The sequence below is a fragment of the Patagioenas fasciata genome, chromosome 2 (assembly GCF_037038585.1).
Source record: "Patagioenas fasciata isolate bPatFas1 chromosome 2, bPatFas1.hap1, whole genome shotgun sequence".
In the NCBI taxonomy this organism is placed as follows: Eukaryota; Metazoa; Chordata; class Aves; order Columbiformes; family Columbidae; genus Patagioenas; species Patagioenas fasciata.
Window position 1 is genome coordinate 120,419,434 of NC_092521.1, and position 21,275 is coordinate 120,440,708.

Consider the following 21,275-nt stretch of genomic DNA (forward strand, 5'->3'; position numbering starts at 1 on the left):
GGATGATGGTGATGAGTTGCACAGTTGCAAAATGCGAGGATGTGGATCATCTCCAAGACTCCGGTAGATGGGGCTGTTACTCCTGGTTTGTTTCAGCTGCTGCTGGTGGCCTGGTCGGAGAGCTGAACTGGGCTGGCAGCAGGCAAGAGAAGAATGGCCAAAAGCTGCTTGGTAAGCACACTTGGGCCTTTCGGAATGACTCCCTGTGGTGAGAGATATCGTCCACCCCTCCTAAATATCCGAGCTGCTATTTAGTGCTGTAGGAGAGACTTAATGCCATTGCAAAGCCCCAGGCTATGGTGACTAGTGAAGTGTCTTCAGTGCCAGCCTCCATCTCCTGCAGTTGGAGCAGAGCTGGTCCAGCCAGCACTTGCCCTGCCTCTCACCTGGATTTTTGACTTTCCTGTAGCAGGATGGTGCTGTCTCACAGGTATCATAACACAATTTTTGTAAAAGAACCCCAAACCTACTCTTTTTTTCCATATGTGTTTGTGTGTTAAACTTGTCGCACACATTGATCTTGCTTTTAAATTTCCATAAGGGAGCAAGTGTGGGATGCTGCTGGCTTCCAGTGTAGAGAAACACAGTGCTCCTGGTTGAAGGTGTCTTGGAAACTTTCTAGCTTGTCTGTTCTGCTTGGCTTATTGCTTCCAGCATTTCTAGAGTGACTTGTCTTCTCCATGGTACTCCCAAAGCTCACAGGTAGACAATTCATTGCACCAGTTGGCTTTGCTTAAGTGGGGAAAAATTAAGCATCACATGTAGAGAGAGAATCAGATTATGTACCATTTTCCTTTACTTGTTAGTTTACTGTTAGAGGCTCTAATTTGAGAGGCAAGATTAAAATAAATAAACAAACAAAATAAAAAACCTTCCACCACTTACCTCTTCACAACAACTTTTCTGGAGGCTCCTTTAAGACACGTTGCCTGTTCCCAGCTGGATAAGGTTTTAGGAGCCCCAGGTGCCAGGGGCTGGAGTGTCTCCTCCCCTTTTCTCAAAAGAACAGGTGTGGGGTAGGTAGGAGTATGATGCTGGCTTTTCTTCTTGGCTTTGTGGGACAAACTCACTTTGTCTGAATGCTACAAGCAGCCAGTGGTTCTCCATCAGCTCCTTCAGGAGGGCTGAGAAGTCTAGCAATTAGTTCTTCTGATTTCAAGGGTTCAACCTTTTGAAAAGTTCTGAGATTAATTCTCAGTCTTAATTTAGTTAGCCTAAGCATGGCTTGGATTCCTCCTTGACTTTTAGGCTGCTCCTGCACCCTCTTTTAGATTTTTTTTTCCCTTCTGTGAAAGCTACATATTTTTGTTTCAAAATGAGAACTGGGATTTCTCAAACCATACGTTGAATATAGAAGCAGGAACTTCATTAAAATGTCTAATCTGAGACTTGCGATATAAAATTCTGCAAGTTATCAACACTGCGAATTACCGATACTGCTTGGTGCCCAGGTGGCAGGAGTACTCTGTGGAATCATCCTTTTGCAGTGGCTGGTTGGTCTATACTGGCTCTCCTCCCCTGGGATCTGGAGATTGCTCTGTTCAGGTAAGTGTCAAGCCTTTGCATGTATTTATTTTTTATTTTAAATCTTAGGAGACTACTTTTCTACCATGACAAGAAGAGTGGATTGATCTTCCCTTCTAGTGTCTGTTTGGTAGGTCCCTGTGTCAGAGCAGTGCGTCTCCCAGCTGGCTGCACCCTGGGAAAAGCTTGGTGTGTTTGTGTGGCCCATGTGTGCCCTGGGACATGAGGGCTTCTGTAAGGCTTTGATGTCTTTTGAGACTGTGGCTTTGTGATCAGTGACTCTTGGGGCTCTTCTACTAATAAGATAATTGCAACACAAAATATGGAGGAGGACAGTGAGTGCCTCCACTGGGGCAATGTAAGACAGAAGGGAGTAGCGTAGGGACTGCAGAGCAGCCTTCTCTTTCCTGACCAAGGTTGGGGTGAGCTTAGCAGTCGTGGTAGCAGCTCAGGCAATGTGTTGCTAGTACCATAGGGACCCCTGTGGTGAGTGTGTGCTTGGTGCATCTTCCTGGGGTAGGTGAGGTTCAGTGGAGGCTGCCTAGGATGTGTTTTGATGCTGTGGAGCCTCTGAGTCCCACCTCTCTGGTGCTGGTGGGGTGCATTTCTCATGGGGAAGGTTTGGGATAAGTGGTTATGGCAGGGTGTGGCGAGCTGTCCCACCGTGTTGGTGTTTGTGGACCTGTTTAGGTGCTCATTGGCAATAGAGGCTCTGAGCTGGTGCCTTGGCTGACCAGAGAACAGAGCTGCCCCCAAAACCACCAGGAGGCTCCCTTCTTGCCCATGGCCAGGTGGAGCAATAGCATTGCAAATAGTTTTAAACAGATATTACTTTCAGAGGCTCTGCTTTGCATCCCTTATTCTTCCCTCTGAAGGTGAGGTGCCAGGAAAGGGGCACTGTGCTGTCTGCAGGTGGCTTGTGGCTGCCAGCGCATCAGTGCCAGCTCCCCATCACCCAGGGTGGATAACAATCTGAAATTAACTGTGACTAGGAGAGACTGAATTGGCACCAGGTTGGCATGTGCTCTTGGCTGGGAGGTGCATGATTTGGTGGTGGGTGGGAGTGAGCCAGGGCTGCCTGTCCCCAGGCGGGTTGTACTGGAGGGGATGGTAGATGTGGGGTAGGGTGGAAGGAGAAGGAGGAGGATCAGATTGAGCAGGTGTTTTTTGCTGTGTCTCTTATTGGAGTGACAATGAAGACATGAAAGCTTTGCATGATGTCCAGGCCAAAGTCCAACATGAAAGACCCTGTTCTGTCTACATGCAACCCCCCTGTATTTTTAGATGGATATTTGTTTTTTCTCCTGGACTTGGGGTTGGAGAAGTGCTGTGACTAATGTATGTCTGACTCATCCCTGATGAAGTTATGTTTTTGGCTGTTTGGTGGATAACTGCTTCAAACACACAACTTTGCTTTGGCGCCACCATGGTAGCATTGCATATCCAGGTGGTGACTTGTCCTGTCCCAGGGCAACTAGATTAGCTCTTCAAAGTCAGCAAAAGGTTTTTAAAGCTACTTATCCTCCATTTAACTGGCATTGTGGGAGAGGTAAATGGATGAAAGGGCATGTGCCTGACATCTGGCTTTCCCTGGAGGTGGGTTACAGCAGATTTCCACTGCTTTTGCACGAGGGGACTGGCTCTGTCTGTGGGTCAGTGCTCAGGGCAGCGCAAAGGTGGAGGTTTCCGCACTGTCAGCTCTCTGCTGCTGTGGCACAACCCCATCCAACACGGGGACGATGGCAGATGTGTGGGAAGCTGAGCAGGAGCTGCACGGAGTTTCCCAGGCTGAGCTGGAGCTGCTTGTAAAGGAAAGCTTGCCAATGGCTTGTTAGTGATGTTTGCGTGTGCAGTGTTGAAATGCTTCTGCGACCTTCTCCTCCAAAAAGTGCTGGGCTTCCTGGGGAGCAGAAGCTTGGTTTGCTGGGGCCCTCTGCAAAACCCCTGCAGCTCTGGCCCTGGGGCCATTTCCCTGGTGGAGCTGGGGGACCACAAGCTGCAGTGATGCTGCTGTGGTGGCAGTGAAGCTCTGCTTTGTGTCCAGGTGGTGGCTGTACTGCTGTGCCCAAGCTGCTGTAGTATAGCATTTTTTTTTAGTGAAGGCATGTTTTTGTTATGATTTCTCTTTGCTCTCTTACCTGGCCTTGAGTCCTCTCAGCATCCGATTTAAATAAATCTGATAATAACCTTCATATTTTGAAGATCCTAAACATCTGCTTAGGCACTGAATTATTTACTGCTGCTGCTATGCAAAAAAAAGAAAAAAGTCCCATGTGTGTGAAATGATTTTTAGTTACAGGAAGGTTTGGATCTGCAACCTTTTGCTGAAGAAGCCTTGGTGTCCCTAAGTGGCTTTGCTTTGAGGGAGGGAGAATGGAGAAAGGGAGATGACATAGCTGCTTGGGATGTTTCTGCAGCTGCTGTTCCTCAGTAAAATGAATTTACTAACTAATTTTTAATAACATTCCACCTACCACTAACCTGACCTGCACGCTTGATCACTGTGATGATTTGTCCATGATTGAGCAGTCCAGGTAACAGTGCTATGTTGCTGTGGTGGTTTTTATTTTATCTTCAGTTGAGCTGAAGTTATTTTCTCTCCCTCCCACAGTGCCTGGAGAGAGATGGCATTGACAGCTTCTGTGAACATCACTCAGTCCCTACCAGAGAAGCTCCATTCGCCTCTGTTACTGCTTTAATATCCTCCAGTTGTTTCCTTGCAAAATATTTTCAGTGCTTGTATGCAGCAGTGGTGGGTGCAGTGCCTACCCCTGTGCTGACCCCGAGGGGCATGCAGGGCTGCTGAATTTTTAACTCGCCCGCTTGCTATGCCAGGGGCCAAGCCATTCTGATTTCCCAGTTCTGCGAGCTGGATTAAATTATGCTAAATCCCTCTTTGGCTCCCTTGGGCATGAGCCTCTGAAGCGCCTGTCTGGGCTCAGCCTGGGGCACTGTGGTGTCCAGCTGGTGCTCTTCTGCATGGGCCTGGTCCCCAGGAGATGGGGAGATCCTCTGTGGTCACCCCTCTCCTCTCCTTGGCTGCTCTAGCATCTTCAGGTAGTTTTTGCGCGCTTAACCTTTTTATGGGGACTTGATGGTGATACTCGCAAAGCTTTTGCCCGCTGGGAAATGACATCTGTCCACCATCCCTGGGCAGCTCCTCCCTCCATCTGCACAGTGCACTGGGAGGATACTCAGCTATATCAGCTGCAAACGCAGCCCCTCGCTTCAGCGCTTTCTAGTTTTTCTGTGAATCATGAAGGAGTGGTGCAGAAAATAATATAAAGCCTGAAAGAATTAAAAATCTGCTCATCTTTACCTCAGTGCCCATGTGGATATGTGCATACGCAGACTGTCTCCCAACAGGTGGGAGCTTAGTGGTCTCTGTTTGCCGAGTGCATGGAGGAGGCGGTTATTCCTGTGTAGCACCACATGGTACCAAATTTAAGATTTAGAGACAAAGTTCACCACTGGTTTCACCTGACTATAGGTGGCTGAATTGAAGGGGACCCAGAGAGATGGGTTCTTTGATTGCAAATGAATGATTGCAACAAAGCCAAGCCTCCCCTTGCCACAGCGTAGCATTACATTAGTATAATCCATTTAAAATGCGATACTGAATTTGGATTCAGCAATGGTGACTGCGTTGTGTGAGAAATGGGCCAGGATCTAGAAATCCTTAGTTTTCAGAGTTGCCTTTTTCCCTAAGGGAAAACTACATCTGAGCATTTGTGAGCAATTAGGACTTGGCTGCAGATGAAACGGGGCTGCCACCTGCTAAAGGACAAGCTGCTGCCTCAAGGCTAAGCAAGCAGCAAGAATAGCATGATAGAGAGAAAAAAATCCTCATGGTTGTCAGGCCAGAGAGCTGATAATGTTGCATGCAGCATGAGTCAAAATGGGGAGATCACTTTTATAAGCCTTTTGGTGAGCACTTCATTTGTTTTGTCAGGACATTGCTTTGAAGAACTGTGGTTTAGAGATGCAGTGGAGTCCAGCTTCAAAGGTCCCTGTCTGACTTGCTTTGGTGACAGCAAAAGCACCTGATATATGGTCACGGAGAGGGGTCCCAGCACGCTGGGGTGCAGAGAGGTGGGCGACTTGCTGCACCCATGGCCTGCTGGGGTCAAGTCAAGCACCTGGAGGACATTAGATCGAGGCTTAGTGCATCTTCACTGGTGTGGAAGCCACTGTGATGCTCCTAGCACTGGCTGAGTGTTGAGCAACATGCTTCATGCAGTGAGATAAGCTGCAAAAATACTGGTCTCCATCACCAGGGAGTTTCTTTGGGCATGAGGAATGAGCTAGGTCTCTATCTACAAATAAGCACAGCACAATATTTAAGCTTTTAATTGAGAAACAAGATGCCTAAATACTGTTGTTGTTTTGGACCTGAAAAATTGAATCCTTTTCCCAATCTGCATCACATCTGACCTAACTGGACCCCTTTGCCCAGCTCCTCAAGGTGGACATTTCCAGACTGAAGATCAAATGCTCTGTGCTCTGTCAAGTCATAGAGAAGAAACAAGTTACTGAATTTCCTGTCCTGAGCATATTTTTATGACAGGATTTGTAGCATTTAGTGGAAAAATTCAAGGTAAGCACCTTTGATCCCAAGCAACTCAGCTGTAGTGGAATTGTTGCTAGCTATATTTATGGATTTGTTTTTACTGAAGAACATGAGTTTATTTTTTACAAACATTTTAATGAAGAACAACACATATGTGAGCACCAGATCTAAGCTGGCTGGAATTAATTTCTTTCAACAACAGGAAGAAACAGTAGGTCTAAAAGAGCAGGTCCAACCTGAGAAGTCCTGCCACGGAGACCTGGGATGTCCTATAGATCTGGGAGATATGATCCTTAAATTGCACCAGAAATTTCTAACTAGTCATAATCAGAAACTAGGGCAAAGCACTTTTAGTCTCTGGGTTGTGCTGAGTGGTGTCACTGAATTAGGAGTTTTATCTATGGACTGAAATAATGGTGCAAGGTACTCTCAACAGACTGTGAAAACAGGAGCAGAGTGGGAACCCAGAGAAAGCAGTAGTGGGGTACACGGTGGGGTTGAAACAAAAAGGTGAAAGTTTGGAGGAGATATACTGGAGGAAAGCTCTCACAAAGGGTGGAATGCAGCTGACAAAACCTCCTCCTGTGCTGGTCTAGTAGGAGTCCTCTACTCCTAGTAGAAGATGCCATGCAGCTGGGCAGGGACACTCATTGTTTTTAAAGAATACTTAATTCCTCCAGTAGAGGGACAGGAAAACAAACAAAGAAAGCAAACAGAAAACAAAACAAAAGCCCAACAAACCAAACAAAAAACCACTACACAAAACGACCAAAAAAACCCACACAGAAACTCCCCAAAACCCCGACTTTGTTGAAAAGACAGGTAAACTCATGCTACTTTTATTAACTGAAGAAGCCTATGAAGGGATCAACAAGCACTCACACCACAGAGTAAGCTGCTGTTAGTGGCCACAGAGCTGAGTCCTGTAGATATAATAGTAGTTTAGCAATGCCACAGCTGATTTTTGTGATCAAAATCAGCACAGCCATTGCGGGTTACAACTCTGAAGTACCACTAACCTTCTAAACAAAGCTGTTTTAGATAGTCACTGTCAGATATGGATCATCACGAGTGGATGACCAACATAAAGTAATAATTTTATACTAAAACTACGATAGTTCATGCAGCACCTCTATTTTAATTTCAAACAGGAGAAACATCGCTGAGCTTACGGAGCATAGTGGGGGTAGAATGGCCGTCCTCTCCCCCTTCCAGGGACCGGTCCCGGTGGGTACCCCCTTGGTCTGGGCTGGCCCGGGTAAGGTGCCCGAACACCCAGAGTTGGTGGCTGTGTGACGAACACGTGTGGTGGTGGGGTGAATGCTGCTCCTCTCCCACCAGACATGGGGCTGCCACCCGGGGCTGCTGCTTTGCCTTGTTTGCTGACAGGGCTGCTTCTGTCAGAAGACTCTGTTTTCTTGACTAGGGCAAAGATTATGAATGTTATCTTCCTGAGAGCAAACACAGCCTTTCTTCCTCTGCACAGTGCCTGATGTTTTTTCTATGTGTGATAACCCAAGTGTTTGGGGATTTGTATTTGAACATCTGAATGATGAAACCATAAATAATACTGTTAGCCCCTGGCTAAGAGCCAGTATGTGTCTCTGCTGCCCAGGCCCACTTTGCAGGTTCTTACTGATGCGTTTATAAGACATGATAGTCCTACCAGCCATGCTGGTACACCTCTAGCTATGTGATGGTCATGGGTAATTGCTGATTTTAGTCTTTATTTTCAACGCACCCACAATGCTGCCGGCACTATTTCCATTTAAATGAGCACCCCGGGTCTGCTCTGGGGAGAAGTCAGTATTGAGTTGGTCTGAATTTACCAGCTCATTTTGGGGTCTCCAAGAAACAGCCTATCTAAACGTGAGGAGGTTTTGGTGACAGTGGTCTGCTTTTCTTGTCTGCGTCAAGGTAAAAAGCTTTAACACATGTCGTGCTGTTTCTCAGAAATGAGAGCAGGAGACTCTGGTGGTCAGGAAATGCCCGATTCAGACCAAGCCTGGATGATCTGTCTTCCTTGAGAGTGCCTGGACCCTGGTGCCAATGTTCCCTCCTGCATCTTTCTGTCCAGCCATGGACAACCTCAGCAGAGCTTAGAGCATGCATTTATTTGCCCTAAGACCAGCACAGTCCCATAAAAAACTTCTGTCTTGCTCATAATGAATTTTCCAATGAAAACCTCAATTTGGAGAAAAGTTTGTGCCTGGGTCAACTCACCAGCCAAGAGTTTGTGTTATTCCCAGAATAAATGGCTGAATTTGTGACCAGCATGGTTAATAGCTGGGATATGAATCATAACTTTGGATTACAATTCCCACACTGTGATAAGCCTGTGTGAGACATAATCCACTCTAAAACCTAGCCCTGCCTGGGTGTTCATTGGCGGGTGAACTTCTGTAAGCTGATAAAATCTGTGCTAGTTATACTCATCCAATCCCTTGCAAACATGTATTACTCTAGTTTCTCAATCTTTCCCTCTCATTGGTGGCAAAAGGAACCTTTTCAGGAGGGTAGAGGGGAGGTCGTTTGGTTTTTACCTTCTGTTTGTTTGGTTTTTACCTTCTGTTTGTTTGGGCTGACTTTCACTCTTTGTACTTGGCATGAGTAAATCCTCCAGATCTTCCAGCATGGGGTTAGTGCTGGCTTTGTTGTTTCTCTTGTTTTTCTCCTCTTCGCGTTGCTACATCAATAAAAGACATTTGGTTTAGTTTGAAACTGCAGATGTGATCTGTGAAGTGGTCGGCCTGGCTGAGCATTGTTGGTATGAATGTAATCTCTTTGCCAAGTTCAAGGTGCTGTTTCTCACTAAAACTCATTCTGTGAGCGGATTTGTGCTTTTGCAGGTATCCTGCTGCCCAATCTAATTTGTATGAGTTCAAGGGTCCCTGCTTTATGGTCCTCTGCATATTGCAACCTCTTTCAGTTGTGGATATCATGAGGTCCAAATCCTACCCTGCTAATTCAAATCATTGCATCTGTCTGTATCTTGGCTTTTTCTGTCTGCGTGGTGGAGACAGACACCGGCCTCCTCTGTGAAGTGCTTCAAGAATTGATGGCAAAAAGTGTTATTGGTCTGTTGTTATTTATGGCTCTTGAGTTTGTGCAAAACCTGACTGTGGTTTTGATAGGCTTATCATTGTCCCTCAGAAACCTCAGGCTATGAAACATTACTTGAACTTTGAGGTAACTTATTTTTGTAGGTGGAAAGCACAATTTGTGGGAAAACTCTCTGTAGTTTTGGTGTACAAAATGGCAGCCTATTATGGGATGTCACTGCTCTTTGCAGTTAGCCATTAAATGCTACCAGAGAGGACTGAACAGGCATAAAGTGCATCTTCCCCTTGTGTTTGTGTTCGGAAGTGAAGAGCAATTTAAAAGCATATGTTGCACATCAAACTTGGAGTGTGTGGTATTTCAAAGGTGGCTTTGAAAAATCAGTACTTACCATTTGCATTTTCTTCTTCAGCTCTGCATTGGCGCGCTGGTATGCTTCAGACACAGCGTTTAGGTAATAGATGGCGAGGCTACAGAAACAAATGTGTTGCTGTGGTGATAGGATCAGGGCAGAGAGAAAGTTTCACAGGGAGGGAACATTTAATTTCTGCCTACCTTCTAGCATCTAGTTTTCCCCCCAGCCCCTGCAAATTGCCTTTAGAGGCTCAAGGCTTAGGAATGATTCAGGCTGCCTTGTGGCATAGTCAGGTAAGATGGGCTGAGCCAGTCCAGTAGCTCATTTCTGTTCAAACAGAAGAAAAATTACCATCCTGCCTCTGCCTTGCCTGGCCACGGTCTCCCTCTGCTTTGCACTTGCCTTGGCCCTTGGATCTTTACTTGATGGTGAGCCCATTCAACTCATTACCTGGGTGAAAACCAACTCAGCTGATAAGATACATGAATTTCTGCCAAGAGCCAAGGGAAAACCAAAACAGTCACGAAGTCACACAGGGAACTTAGGAAGAAAAAAAAAGGAGGAAACAAGGAAAATAGTGGCAGGCAGCAGTCCTTGAAGTACAGTCTGCATCACTTCTCGGCCAGGACCAGCTGCCTGCTGCAGCCCGATGAGGGGCTGTTGGGAGCCAGCAGAGATGGAAACTGAGGGGGAGCAGCAGCCAGGTGGAAGCAGAGCCACCGGCTTTTGTTTTGATCCTTGATTCTGCAAAAAGGGCATGCCAAAACTGGGGGAAAAAACCAGCCAAACTGGAGGGAACTGAAAGGCAAGCGGGATGGGAGAGGGTGTGCTGGCAGCCAGCCCTTGGCACACGGGGAGGAGCGTGTTTTAAAACGTGCCCAAGCGTGTGGGCCTGTCTCGCCACCACTGCCGCTTGCCAGCCAGCCATATTTTGGTTGTCAAAAATGTCTCCTCCTGCTTTTGTAGAGTGCTGTTATTCTTCTAAACTGTAAACATCATCTGCTCAGTAACTTTGAGCCATTCAGAGGAAAAGCACCAGCCATTTTAATTCACCACTATAATTTATTTTTTTTTTTTTAAGTAGAAAATACTTTTATAAAAGAGGAAAGAAAAATTTAAAAAGGCAGGTTAAAAAAAAAAGTTTTCCTGACAGTTCAGAACCTGCTTGGGTGGCTCCAGCCCAGGTTCAGCATCCTAAAGCACCAGGCTTGAGGATTTTGTCAGCAGAGGCACCATGTACCAGTGTATTGGTTTCCAGGTGGGAGATCAGGAAGAGGTACTTTAGAGGGCCTTTCCTGAGGCTTTTTGCAGGGATCTGTCTAGAGGAAACAAATTTATGTCCTTTTGCCTAGTATGATATTAATTCAAAACTCAGTCTTGGAGAGTTTGAAATTTGTGATTTTTGACCTTCTCTGAGGATGCAATAGTTTTATTTCTTCTTTATTGTCAAACTAATTGCCAAGGAAATATATTGCTTTGTAATACAGGGCTTTGGTGATGCTCTGCCATTTTTGTTGTGACCAGCCAGGATGTAGGTGCCTGGAGTACCCCTGTTTTCATAAAGATCTTTTATTCAAAGCCATCTGGGATGCTATGTGCCCTATTTCTGAGCTGCCTTCTCAAGTTCATTCAGTAACTGAGGAAATAAATTCCTGTTACTTTTTCAGTCCCTTCTCACCCCCTGCTGTAGCAGCCAGTAGCGTCTCCAATCACCACAGCTTCCTCCCAATGACTCCTGCTTTTAGTGGGGCATTGATGGGAAGGGTATGAACTCACCAGGTGCCTCTCCCACAGACTGTGAGATACAAGCGTGCTGTGTCTACCGGCTAAGCCTGAGTTTCCTCTGTCCTTGGTTTATTACAGGTTTATTGTTCAAAGGAGGCTGAGTTTGTCTATGACTGAGCTGCCCTTAAGGGGTCATGGGAGAGAGAGGGGAAAGGGACAGTGCCATAGAAAGGGGATTTGAGGAGGATGCCTTTGTTAGAGTTCAAATCTGCAGGCAGTCAGGCAGATTTGGACTGGGTTGTTCAGGCCAAGACTCAGCAATACTGAAGCAGCCTGGGTGATCCTCCAAGGTGCTGCCATTGTCCTGGGGAGGTCCTACAGGTGTGCTGGATTTGCTACTGAATTCCTGATTCATACTGCTAGTGCTGGTTCTGAGAAAAGGAAAAGTCATGTGCTGGTCTGACTGCGAGCAGCAGCATGAGGAGCTGGGAACTTTGCTGAGAACTCAAGTAAGCATTAGCAAATGGACTTTATCCACTTTTAGTGGGGTGCTTCAGATCTACCTGCCTCTAAAATGAGCCTGCGGATGGACTCTTGTGCTTGAACTGCTTAGTGTGGATGCTGTGTGGCTCTGGCACTCCAGTTCTCTGATTTACTGTTCCCCCCAGAGCTGGGAAGAATGTGTGGGTCACTGTCCTTCTCTATCCTGTACAGTATTTTTTTTTCTCCTTCCCCTTCAGTCAGGAAGCTCTGCAAGCCATGGCTTGAAATCCTGCTCCCAGCCCCAAACGGGATTAGGTTATATGCCTTTGTGCAAAGCATCTCTGCTTGTCCTTGCTGTTTCCTTTTTTCCTTGTCCTCAGACAGCGAGAAACATGACAGTAAGACTGACACTCATGTCACCTTCTGGAACGCATCGTTGTCTGGGACCAGATACAAAGAACAGAAATAAATAGAAAGGGCATTTTCGATTGCACCTGAAAAGAGATAGGAGGCTGTCATGGCTATCAGAAAGCCCTTTTTGAGTGTTTGCCATAAAAAAGCAACAGACTGTCCATTTACGATCCACCTGTTTCTCTTTGTAGAGTCTATTTGTTATTTAGTCTGTGTTGTAGGTTGCCTTGCTTGCTTCTTTGAGAGCTGCTGGCTCTCTGCTCACCAGGACCAGATGAAGCTCCAGCAATTGCATTTTCTGGGTTTAAATCTCTTGGCAAGCTGGATGGGGATCAGTGCAAGGACTGGCTCCAGCTTGAACCTGTCTACCCGTCCACAGCAGCAGTAGAAGCAGAAGCTGAAGACTTTCACAGACAAGGCAGGAAACTTGGGACTTGTGTACGATTTATAGTTATCTGCTTTCTGGAGAAAATGGCAAAAGAGACATTAAGTTTCTCACTACTGGTAGCCAGTTACAGGACTGTAAGCAAAAGGATTGTTATCTCGTTCTTCCGGCAAAATTCTAATTAGGTAATTGGATTCTGTCTCCCTGTATATTTTCGTCTGCACAGGCAGTGTATCTGGGTGGGAAACAAGGATGTTTTAGGTAAGGTGACATAAGGTATCTTTCAGTTTGTGGAGGGGATTGGAGCAGAGACAAAATGATGCCTCGTGGAGAGATGGAGCTGGGAAGGCTGGGTATGGGAACAGCCCAGACTGGGAAGACGTGATAAAAGGTGTTGCTTCAGGACATAAACTGGATTTGTGCTGTTCCTTGTCCTGGCTGTCAGTGGAGGAAAGGGCAGAAGATTTTCACTGAACAAAACATTTTCATAGGTCTACCACTCTCCCATCACGTTTTTTGGGGGTTTATGTCAAAGCCTCAGAAGCCTGACCTGCAGCCCTTCTGTAAATGTCATCTGTTTGCAGTGAATTAGTTCTGTGATCTTCATCTCGTGTTTGTTGTAGCATCTGCTAGTGCTACTGTGAAGCTCATAGGAATAGAGCTAATAACTCCGTAATGTGCTTGGCTGTAGCAGGGATGTAGCATGACACTTCTTGTCTCCTATGTGTATCTGATCCGATTCTTTGAATTGCAGGATCTGTCTGCAGAGATTACAGTATGTGATCAATATTCATTTAGACTAAAATGAGTAAGTAGTTCGAGGCAGGTGGAGGGATGACAGGTCATTTTTAGTTGAATTGGGATTTTTCTCAGGCTGTTTCTATAAGAAACTTCATAACATGGAAACTTTGATTTAATTCGATGGCATTATCTTCAGCATAACCTATTCAGAATGAAGGATCACAGTAGCCAAGAGCAGCTGTACTGGATCACCCCACAGCCCCATCTTCAATGTGTATGGATGCCCAAGGAGAAGTCTGAGTGGGCAAGCATATGTAATACACTCCCCAGACCTTTCCTTGTCTCCTACCATTTAGTCTGGAGTCTTCAGAGCTGCCCATAAAATTTGGCCATGGCTCTCCCGCTCATTTTGATAGCTATGGTAACTTCAAGAACAATGCCAAAAATATATTTTTAAAAAAGAGAAAAAGAGAATGGCCCTCATCCTAATGCTGCTGAAGGTGCTAGGGATTAAGTGTCGTTTCAAAGCTGAAATGATCAGACAGCACTGAAACAAATTCCAGATGTATTAGTTGGAAAAAGAATAAACAAACAAAACAAATAAACCAACATACTAACAAAACCCCCCAAATCCCCCAACAATCCAAACAAAAAACCACACCTCTTTGTATTTTTGGAACGTGTAATTTTTGAATACCCTGGTTTGGCAGTTCTGTAAATACCACCAGCTGTGACAGAAATTGCATCTCCAAAAGGCACCAGGCTGAGACTGTCCATTTATTTCTTGCTGGCTACTGAAAATTTTTCATATGGAAGCTGTGACAGCTTTGATATCCACAAGGCCTCTGTCAGCAATGCGTTTCATCTACAAAGTTGTGTTTAATTGGGTCAGGAAATCAAATTTTGGGAAACTGGGTTGTGTGAAGATGAGGGGGGTAGGGAGCATGTGCCTGCCCTAAGCAGGCTGTTATCTCAGCAGAAGCTGCATTTAGACTGCACTAATGTGCCAGCATTTTCTTTTTTTTCCAACCTCCTCCCCCCAGCCAGGTGTGTAATATCGCAACAAAAACTTACACCATGAGCAGAATTGCAGGTATGATCAGTCCTGGATTTGCCACATAGCTGAAGATCTTGGCAACAAAAAGTGGGAAATCAAGCTCGATGGTCTCTTGAATGACTTCATACATCCTTTTCTTCCCACTGGAAAGAAAAAGGCCAGTTAAGGGGTGTAGGTATTTCTGGGATGGACAAAATAGCTCCTAATGGAATGATGCTAAGTACCGTGTTTCCCCTGTCTTACAGCAAGCATCAGCTTGCTGCTGGCTGCCAAGGATTTTGAGATGCCTTTATTTTAAATTATCTGTTGGTCCATCAGTTTCTCTCCACATTGATTATGAGAATAATCTTTGCTAGGCCAGCTTACTCCTGGAATTGATACCTTTATTTCCACATATGGCTCTTTTATGAGTTCTGACTACTTAGCCCTTTGAAAAGTATGAAAACCTACAGATTGCAGTAACTGTACATTTCTGACCAATATCTTGTTAAATATGGCCTTTTCAGAGTGAAGATGACTTTCCGTATGCAAATTCTGGCTTTCTGAAATAATGAGCCAAGTTCAAGAGCTGCTAAGTAATGACAAAAATAGCAAGCTGTGATTATTGCTTAATAGGAAACTCAGTGAAAGAGTCATTTCAAACCAGATTGATAAAGCAGATGAGACTATTCTGTATGAAAGGAGAACAAATCTGTAAAAGCCTGGGTTACATAATTGACCTTCTCTCCCCAGCATCCCTGGGTCTGTAAATCCAACCCGACAAGTCCTATTCCACATTTTTAGGCTTGTTACCTCCTGGGATCTTGCAGAACTCTGCTCAGGAAGGTGTTGGACTCTGTCCTGATGATGAGAGTCAATAAAGACAAACTTGGCTAAACCGTGTCCTAACTTTATCAGCTGTCTTAAGCCCAGGAGAACTGAGCTTTCAGTTGAGTTGAGAGGGCGTGCCAAGGGTCTGAATCAGGCTGAGTGGCTTTTGAAGGGTTGATTTGGAACTGAAATAGCTCTTTTACGTTGCAGATTAGTCATCTCCAAATGATAGTGTGTGCGCAACAAGTTTCTCATCAGATCTCCTGACGTTGCTTGTTGACACCTGTCCTTGTTATAGAACTGAGATAATTTTGGTCTCTTGCCTTCTCCCCTGAGCCTTTTAGCTTTCTATTGTCATTCTTGACTAGCAAGTAGATAACCTAAAACAGGAACAATTTGTTCCAAGCTGGCTCCTTGCTGAGTCAGGCTCAGTGGGTCCAGGAAATGGTGTTACTCAATAAAATTAGGCTTGATTGGCATGTTAATCTGCTCCACTGAATCCTCTGTGAAGTGCTGATTCTGTCCTAATTAAAAAAGAAAAAGCAAGCTGCAACTCTTCAGGCTCAGGCCTATTAATTTCCTACAAAATTCAACATGTAAAACATATCCTGTAGTGTGGGAGTTCTTGGCTCTATGGAAGGAGGCTTTGGACCCCTATTTGGTTCCTGTGATGCTCCTGAGAGCCTTAGGGGTTTGAGCCTTACGTGCTGACATTGCTTTTTTTCACTGGGGGCTGCACCCTGATCTCCCACCCCTGCTGTCTCCTGTTGCTTTCATCGGTGTGTGTTGCCCACAGCTGGGCACAGGCTGTTGCCTCACATTGCTAAGGATTTAACCAGATGGAGAATGGAGCCATTTCACTACCTCTGCTGGAGTCCAGGCCTTCTAACTTCATTAAAATAATCCCATGTGTCAGAGCAGAAAACTGGTGTTTTGGGCGTTTTGCTAGTACCTGAATGGTCCACAGTCAAAGGAGGGAGGCAGGGACATGATGGTGTAAGCCACAGGCAGGAGGCTGAGGAACAGGATCAACAGCAAAAGTCCCATGTAAAAGTTATTAGACTTGGATGCTTTGAAGACTCGTTCATGAGGGACATTGCTACTCATGACAGCCCAGCACTGAAAATACATGGAGGTTAATAAGCGCAGCACATTTATACCCACAAGCCCTGGTGCGTAAAAGGATCCCATCCTGAAAAGAAAAGAAGGAGGACAGGTTCTATTTTTTGATGGACTGGAAGGATTTTTATTTTCAGAAGAAGGAAAAAAAAGTGTTGATGTGGTGGCAAGTTTACCCACAAATAAAGTCTGAACGGGCTGGCTTGTGCTATTCCTGTGTTCCCAGAGGAGGAGCCGCCTGCATCCACGTTAGGGTATGGTAACCGTACATGGAAGACCAGCAAGGTCTCAAACCCCTCAGTGCTTGTAAAGAAATATTTTCAGTTTGTGATAAAAATCACTTGGGGATTGCTTGGAAAATATCAGGCAAGTGCAACCAGCAGGGAGAGACCTCCCTGAGCCTGCTGAGATGTTGTAGTAGGGGAATGGGCAGAAATCATCAATCTGTGGCAAAAGAAATTTTGTCTCCAGAGGAGGTGAGTGTGCTTTGTGTTGTTGTCTATTGCTTCTCATACAGGAAGCTCCCATTTGCCCTCCCTAGGAGCGATGCCTCTCCTGCTCATCTGGCTCTGTGCCCACCCTTGCATTGACATGTAAGCTTGTGATGTCCCCAAACCTCTTTCTGATCCCCTCCCTAGTATGTGGGCCATCTTAATACATTTCTACCACTGGAAAAAAACGACTGTATAGAAGTCGGAGTGGGGCAGGGTTTGCAAAACTGTTCTCTGCTGCAGTTGTGTCACTTCTGCTCCTCTTGGATGAGTAAACTGGAGTTTTTAAATTTCCAGTTTTATAGTCAAGCACAGAAAGCCAAACAATCAGAATATTTCTAACTCCACTGGTAGAGTTTCTAAATAATGCAAACCCTGCCTCTTCCCCTAAAAAAAAAAAAAAAAAAAAAAAAGAAAGTATCTTACCAAATCATTCCCTGGTTGAAGACCAAGCCCAAAACATTGCCGCTAATGTCAAACTCTGCATAGGATGGCTGCATGGGGAAAGAAATGAGAGTTGTTTGCTGCTTGAGGTACCTGCTACTGTTTGCTGCAGGGTATAAAGATGCTTATTTAAAGTCGGTAGGGATGGATTTCTGGCAGGGCTCCCATTGCATGTGAACTGCTTGAATGACCGGCAGCAGTGCAGTGAAGGCAAAACTGGAGGTACTGCACTGTGAGTTGATGCTTACTGTAAATTGGAAAGATACATGGAAGTGTTTAGAGTTGCTCTGTGTTTATATATTCTCTCTGCTAATACAAAGCCAGCTATGAGCAAAGGAGCCATGGCATGGGACTAGGTTTTATACTCCAGCTGGTGCATCTGGCTATGGACTTACAGTTCTACCCTGCTAAAATATGGAATGTTTAAATGGTGATAATGATGAACTGAAGGGCAAATGATATGCCAGATATATCCATGTCCTCAGGTCTTGCAGGAGCAGGCCAATGAACAACAGAAATAGAGGGTAAAGGGAGAGAAATATGAGGGAATATATGACCTGATGTGTATCTGGTGGCATTTTGCTCTGTACTAGCCAGTAGTTAAAATACTGATTTATATGGAGAAACCTGTCTAGTGTGGGTATTAGTAGTTGTAAGCCCAGAACAGGCTACTCTAATCTGTTGACAGGATTTGTTTTATAAATTATTATTCTGATATATTTGCCTATGATGAACCTGCTGTTTCTTCTACATATGTCTGCTTTTGTGCCCACAAAACTCAGATTACTTTTGGCAGCTTGAGCTATGTGTAAAGTTCTTCTCTTACACTTTATTGAAAAAAAAAAAAAAAGTAGTATTTTTTCTTTACTGCAATGCAGAAAACACAGTTCTAAGAAATAATGGGTGATACCCTTATATGTTTGAAATGTCCTGTGCAGTATGTCAGTTTTTCACCCAATTTGCATGTACTTAGTACTGTCAGTAGTTCATGGAATTGAGGTTTAAGATGTTTGTCTTTTATGATGAAAACTTGAAAAGAACCTATTCAGAGTCTCGCTTATCTGACTGCTCACAGCTTTGGGAAGAGATGGGTGCAAACATTGTTTTCTTTATGATTTTGTTTTTGTTTCTTCTTCTGACACTACCATAGGAGCTTGGCATGAAAGGAGAGTTTTCTTTTGCCAGAGCACAGAGTACAAATCCTCTAGTGCTGCCCTATGTTATGGGCAACTTAACAATACTAATAAACAACCATAATAAATAACAGTCCTAATAAATAAGGGCCTTGCTTTGCTCCTATTAGGTTCCTTGGGGGCTGGGTTGGACTGCTTGTTTGCAAAAAACAACCTGCTGGAGCATGTTAATCTGGTCATCCCCTGACAGATGCTGAATGGGGTTTGTTTCTCAGTGCAACAGCGCCTCACAGCCTGCCTGGGGTGATGCCGAATGCTGCAGGAAAGGAGAGAGGGAAGCGCAACATAAGCCCTAAAGCAGCTCTCTTTAATGTCACCGAGAGATGGAGGATGGATGTCCAGGATATTTTTTTTTTTTTAACATATGTACATCAAGGAGTACCTGCAGGACAGAAGAGACTTTCAGCTGTTTGTAAAATGGACATCTTAAGAATGAAGAAAAACCCCGTGTGGCATTTCTAAAGGTTGTTTTGGGGAAATTGTTTAAAAAAAAAAACTAAGGTGGCTAACAAAGTGAGAGAAGGTCATGGCCAGGAGGAGAAAACTAGAAGCTTCAACAAGACTGTGATCTGTGAGCACATGCAATGGGAGCAATAACATGCTGCTTGGCTGCCAGGGGCTTCCTCTAAGCTCTGAAATCCCTCGGCCACCCTGGGAAACATCCTCTGCCTCCCCCAGAAGAAATGCATGATGCTCCACAAGCAGCAAAATGCCTGCTGTGCCCTGGCTGCCCTTGCTTGCCCCGGACCCTGTAGACACCTGCAAAACCCTTATCTGCTCTTCTCCAGGCCCCTCCTGGAAACTCTCTCAAGATGATGGTTAGGCAACCAGGGCACTGATATAATTGTTATTCTTGCCAGGTATTTCCATTTCTGTCTGAATCCATCTGTTTTTGCCACTTCTTATGTGAAACAACAGAACTTTTTTTAAAAAAAAAATATTATTCTGTTCAATATTTGTGCAGCTCCAGTACTGACTGCTTTGGTAATGTAGCCTTTATGAATACCGAAGAGTCCAGTGCTGCTGTTGGGTGTTACGCATACGGGAGAGAGGAAGGAAACTCTCCTTGCTCCACTGCAGCAGAGGTTACACCAGCTTCCAGCATCGATCAGAAGATGATGCTGTGAGTAAAGCATGGTACTGCCTGAGGGGTGGGCAGCGAACAGGAAAGTCTGGGCCTTTGAGAAGAGGAACAGAAGGGCTCAAAGATTTGGGGTTATAATGACCAAATTGAGATCAGATTGAGGTTTGTATCTTGTTGTGTGGTTGGTTGGTTGGTTGGTTTGTTTTTAATTCAACCTCATGTTTTGAAGTCCTGAGGTGGGGGAGAGAACTGCATTTTTGTAGGATTCTTTCTGGGATGAAACTGACTGAGCCAGAGAAGTGATAGAGAGACTGGCTACACCAATTAGTTTATCAGACAACACCAAAGGGCCACTGGAATAATTCAAAACCAGTCTGTTTGTAGCATTTGACCAAATAGCCCTAAATTAATTCTGTCTTCTCAGCTATAAGATATTGACTTACAAATCCAGCCTCTAGGTCCCAGCACCAACAGTAATTCACAAATCTGACGAAGCAAGCTCGGATGAAATCTCCCACCAGGATGGTTATAAAGGTCACCAGGATATCAGACACGGTGAGCCTTACAAACTCCTGCAATTTGAAACAAGGAAAAAACATTTAGCTCCTACAATTTCAGTAGCGTATTCAGGACTGTATTTTTTATTAAGCCATTTGTCTTTATATGACGCTAACCTTCAGAAAGGCACGCCATGAGCAAACTCCCTGCCTCTTTTCAAACACTTGTCAGTGCCTAAGCTGTACCTCTATGTTTGGGAACGATGAGCTTTGTTAGAGCCATTAGCCCTGATAGTTGCTGCTGGTGTTACTGACTGCGCTGTCTGTTGTGACAACACGTAAAACATAGGCAGAATGTTAATGCTGCAGTAATGCTGGTGTAAAACATACATACACTGGGGGTAATTTTGATTGTGTATAGCTCTGCTATGGCTCAGCTCCAGAATCTTCCTGTGAACTCCTGAGAAATTGCTCAGCTGTAAACAAGAGCTGTGAGGAAGTGTAGAAAGGGGAGATGTGCGAGACAAGAAAGGTAAAATAGCAGGCAGAAGTGAGACTTGTCAGATGGGGATGGCTGGTATCTCAAGGATTCAAAAGAAAAACACTGACAAGTGAAGGTTTAAAAGCCTGAGGGGAAAACACCAAGGATTTGGAGGATGACAGCTTAGTTGCACTGAGGATCAGCACCTTCCAAGGAGTGATGGTGGCTGGTCTTTCCCTACTTGACTGAAAACTGCTTGGCCAGTGAAGACTCAGGGGGTGTATACTGCAATGTGTAGCCTCATTACCTTAGTTAAGCCCTAGCTATCTATATCAACCAATACATAATTGCTTTTAGTTTTTAGGTTTTGCATAGTCTGGCTGCAGAACTTCTTGGTTAACTAAGAAAGTTGCCCAAAGTGGGAAGTTTGCATAGTGGGTTTGTGGGGTGAAACTCTGAAGACTCGAAGGCCATCCTGCAAGCATTTCAGGGAGGTAATTTTTGCCTAATTCTGCTCTCGTCTCATTGCCTCATGACGTCTTACTGGTTGAGACATGTCAGGAGTTCCCTTTGGGCATGTCCTCTGGTTGGCTTTTACCCATGTGCTCCAAAGCCTCCCTGCAATGCGAACCGAAGTACAGCAGTAGGGGAGAACACAGGTTCGTTCAAAGGTGCAGTCATGATCTGAACCAAAACATTATGCAGACATTGCTGCAGACTACCTGGCCTTTTGTGCTTTTAATGGAAAAGGCAGCAGAGCTGTGCATGCCCTGAGTAAGTCCAGATCTCACCACCACAGCATGAGAACTGTGGCCAAGGATTTATACTGCCTTGGTGCCGCTATG

At 45.0% G+C, this 21,275-nt stretch overlaps 1 protein-coding gene across 1 annotated transcript in view; it reads right to left on the reverse strand.

Annotated features, from left to right (window-relative positions):
* Positions 1-7,262: 7,262 nt before the first annotated feature.
* TMC2 (transmembrane channel like 2) overlaps positions 7,263-21,275 on the reverse strand; it is a 32,379-nt gene continuing 18,366 nt past the window's right edge. The window contains exons 14-20 of the mRNA XM_065830505.1: positions 19,896-20,024; positions 17,158-17,225; positions 16,074-16,313; positions 14,329-14,454; positions 9,546-9,624; positions 8,660-8,780; positions 7,263-7,516 (exon numbers count right to left, since the gene is read on the reverse strand). Of these exons, the coding sequence (XP_065686577.1) occupies positions 7,263-7,516; positions 8,660-8,780; positions 9,546-9,624; positions 14,329-14,454; positions 16,074-16,313; positions 17,158-17,225; positions 19,896-20,024 (1,017 nt within the window). The remainder of the gene's footprint in view (positions 7,517-8,659; positions 8,781-9,545; positions 9,625-14,328; positions 14,455-16,073; positions 16,314-17,157; positions 17,226-19,895; positions 20,025-21,275) is intronic.